This window comes from Microplitis demolitor, chromosome 2, assembly GCF_026212275.2.
Source record: "Microplitis demolitor isolate Queensland-Clemson2020A chromosome 2, iyMicDemo2.1a, whole genome shotgun sequence".
Classification (NCBI taxonomy): domain Eukaryota; kingdom Metazoa; phylum Arthropoda; class Insecta; order Hymenoptera; family Braconidae; genus Microplitis; species Microplitis demolitor.
Window position 1 is genome coordinate 22,803,805 of NC_068546.1, and position 3,833 is coordinate 22,807,637.

General features: G+C 32.3%; 1 protein-coding gene across 1 annotated transcript; it reads right to left on the minus strand.

The window, feature by feature from the left end:
- Position 1: 1 nt before the first annotated feature.
- On the minus strand, positions 2–3,696 carry LOC103578012 (translocation protein SEC63 homolog). Its single transcript, XM_008558931.3, has 10 exons — positions 3,571–3,696; positions 3,238–3,480; positions 2,942–3,044; positions 2,758–2,872; positions 2,592–2,697; positions 2,142–2,527; positions 1,852–2,080; positions 1,483–1,776; positions 614–1,410; positions 2–541 (listed from the first exon to the last, which is right to left on the minus strand). The coding sequence occupies exons 2-10, from the start codon at positions 3,359–3,361 to the stop codon at positions 401–403; spliced, it is 2,295 nt and encodes a 764-aa protein (XP_008557153.1). The 5' UTR covers positions 3,362–3,480; positions 3,571–3,696; the 3' UTR covers positions 2–400.
- Between the last annotated feature and the right edge of the window lie 137 nt (positions 3,697–3,833).

Sequence of the window (3,833 nt, forward strand, 5' to 3'; positions counted from 1 at the left end):
ATATATTTATATTCCATTTTATTAAACTATGCACGCAGCATATGCCCACATATTCATTCATAATCCACATAATCCAATATAAATATTTAATATTAATTATTATTATTAATATAATAATTATTTATTTTAGTCATTATCATTAATAATTAATTATTATCATTATCCATCTCTGTCATGTACTTTATACATAAAAAGATCTAGTAAAAAATGAATGAAAAAAATAATAAAATAAATAAAATGGACGTGGAGATTACACACGTTTTTTTTTAAACGAGAGATGTAATATTTTTAGACTTTTCTTTTGTTTATAAAAATTGACGCTTATTTTATAATTAGATACATTAATTGTTATTATAATTATTATTATTCTGTTTTTTTTTTTTTATTGTAATTGGTTTAATTATTCATTATCGCTGACATCTTCGTCAGTCGTGTACTCGGAATGTTCATCGCCGACGTCAACTTCTTCAGCAGTTTCTTCATCGGAAATGTCCCACTGCGGATGTTGTGTCGGTACTGCTGGTGCTTCTTTGACATCCAGCTGAAAAATGTTTGAAAATTTTCATTAAAAAAAATCTGTTCTTGGATAAAAATAATAATAACAATAAATTACCTTGATATCTTGGGTCTGGTAGAATCCTAAGTAAGAGTCACTTCTCAAACAAACTGAGAAGGTGTAAACTCTGGGCCAGCTTGGAGCCGTGAATCTTAATTGTACCTCCTCCTTGTCCACCAGCGAGGTAATATGAACTGGTGTAGTAATTAAAGTATGCGACTTACGATCGCAAATATAAACCCACCAGTACTCCTGCTTAACATCAGGAAAGAGCGGACAGTGAACTTCATGGGACAAATTACTCCTTCCCTCCAGGACTTTTTCCCTCTTGTTCATCCTCTGCTGGAATTTTTCCCACTCATCGTCATCCTCATCTTCAAAGGACTCTTTCTTTTCTTCAGCCTTTGACTCTGTTTCCTCTTCGCTCTTTTCACTCTCAGCTTCACTCTCACTTCCATTGGACTCTTTGTCCAGTTTATCACTCTCATTTTTATCACTCTTTTCTACTTTGTCTTTCTCCTGATTTGTTTTTTCACTCTCCGAAGCTTCCTTTGAGTTTGGTGACTTTTCAGACTTTGCCGGCTGTTTTGTTGTCGGAGTTTTTTTAGTGACTCGCTGCTGTTTTTTATTGCGCGTCTTCTTGGCGCCTTTCTTCTGCTTACGCCAAAGAGCCGATTTCGCTGCCGAAGGTTCTGCTTCCTCATTATTGCTGTCCTTGTCCTCGTCATCTTCGACCGTTTTTTCTTTCACAGACTCGTCGCCAAATAGATGACGCATGTCTTTGCGATACAGAGTTACCGTTACCGTAACTACAGCTTCCGCTGTGTAAACTGTTGGATTATCGTCATCAATGACTGAAAAAAATTATAAAAACTCATAAGTAAAAATTAAAGTAAACTTAAAATTAAATTTATAAATTAATTTACCTTCCGATTGAACTTTAAAATCAACATAAGGCATGTTTCCAAGTACTCTCATAACATCTTCGTATTGTTCATCAGTCAAATTACGTAAAATTTGTCTCCTTTCATCACCTTTTAATTGCGCTAGCTGTTGGAGTGTCTTAATTTTGCGTTTTTTACCCGAAAAATGTTTCAAATGTTCCTCTTCAATGTGCGGTAATTGTAAAAGCGGGTTAGTAAATTCCCAAAATCCTTGAACTATCATCGGACTTAATTTCATACAATTCTCGATGGTCTCTATCGTCGGTAGACACGCGACTAAAATTCAATAAATTTATTAATTGACTTGAAAAAAAAAAAAATTTTAATTTATTTAATTTTTTCAAAACTTACTGCGACCACTGTAAGCTAGAAATATTAATTGATTGACACACATTATCATTTCTTGAATTAAATAAGGACATTTTTTAATAATGTATTGACGGTCTTGTTCCAGTGTCTCGGGATTTAATGGAATACGCGATAAATGAGCATAAATAATAGCTCGCGCTTTCAGAGAATAGTTACGACACAGTGGAAATTCTTTATTTTTCTCTCCTAAATTTTGAATTTTTTTCATCAGCTAAAAAAAGTAATTAATTAATCAACCAATCAATATTCAATTAATTTATGTAATTACTTACTGAAGGTACTTCTTCGTTATCGGACTGCCGTATAACTATTTCCGGATTAGAATCTTTTGAAAACTCACTAGAAGCGCCGAGAATCATAATAACCCGTTTCAAAGTTGTCAGCCTTTGGGAATTGAAGAACGCGTAGTAAATTTTAGTTGTTTCGAGTAAAATTTGGTCTCCGGTGTACCGAATACTCTTGTACCACCACATTCCGACGACTGTAGGCAACGCGACCATGAAAACCATCGCATAGAGACCCAGTACCCATACTGAATTTTTTTTCTCGACGATCCACGAGGGCAGAGCTATTCCGAAGCTCATAGCACCAGGTCCATCTGGATTGCCGTATTTTTCCCAGTTTTTACGAGCCTCTTCATCAGTCAGTGCTTGGTAAGCTGTTTAAATTAAACAAAAAAATTTTATCGCAACTATTTAATAATAATAATTTGAAATAATTACCTTTTGTTAATTTCATAAATGCTTTTTCATCTCCAGTTTCTTTATCAGGGTGAAGTATCAATGATAATTTACGATATGCCCTTTTTATTTCTCTTTCAGATGCGCCCTATTAATTAATTAATTTAAATTATCAAGATTTATAATTAAATAAAATAATTTAAATTACCGATGAGACTCCAAGAATTTCATAAGGATCAAAATTAGCCATTTCAGCATCATACTGTGAAACTTTGTAAGCTAAAAACGCTAGCGCAATCCAACATAAAATAATAAAAATTTTTCTGTAAATAAAAAAAATAAATAAATTATTTACTTTAATTACTAATTAAAAAATTAAAAATAAAATTTACAGTAAACGCGCTCTGGTTGCCTTCCATAAGTCATTTGATGACAATATTTCTTTTTTCTTTTTACACCTAGGACAATGACATTCTCTTGACAATTGCTCAGCATCTAAAAACAACAAACGGTACTTTATATATTTTAAATATTATTTTTACCGTTCAGCGTCACGAGTAATTTAATTTATCGTACTAGTACTCGTGGATATTTATAATAATAATTATTATAATTAATATCATTAATTGTAACTACGTTTGTTTTTAAACCTCGTAATGACATAAAATAAATAGAGTAAAAAACTAACCTGGTTTAGGGCAGCGTGGCCAGAGGTAATAAGTTCCTGGTACAAGAATAAGGGCAAGGAATGATAATAAAAAATAGAAAAATGTTCCGCCACTTTCATCGTATTGAAATTTTTGGCCACCCATTGTTACTTTATTTTATTTACTTATTTATTATAAATAATTTTACTGATAATTTAGCACGTAAGTACATCAGTGCACAGTAGACAGTCCAGATAAGTTTACCAACAGTGTTTATGTCCTTGCTGATGATCCAGGAGTTGAAAAATAAATTTAAAAATTTTTAATAATAATAATAATAAATACAAAAAATATTTAAATTCAGGTTACGTTACTTAGACTTAAAATTTTATATACACATTAGACACTTGGTCATCAAGATTGCCAACTCAGCACCAACTCCAGCACCAGCACTAGCTACCAGGATTTTAGCATTTCGAGTTTAATTCTACAAATCTACACATGCCACATATTTGTGTATGTGCTTTTTTTTTTTTTAACTTTTACGCGCGGAACTGTCAGTCAGTGACACCTGTCACTGGAATTTTTAATTACGTAAAGTGATACCTGGATCTCCGGATGATAAAATTGTTTTTTA

What these genes read in the sequence shown, in the direction of transcription:
- LOC103578012 (XM_008558931.3), bottom strand. Translation starts at nt 3,361, where the DNA reads ATGGGTGGCCAAAAATTTCAATACGATGAAAGTGGCGGAACATTTTTC. An exon ending in GCCACGCTGCCCTAAACCAG is followed by an intron (nt 3,045 to 3,237) that starts GTTAGTTTTTTA and finishes TGTTGTTTTTAG; the next exon opens with ATGCTGAGCAATTGTCAAGA. An exon ending in GCAACCAGAGCGCGTTTACT is followed by an intron (nt 2,873 to 2,941) that starts GTAAATTTTATT and finishes TTTTATTTACAG; the next exon opens with AAAAATTTTTATTATTTTAT.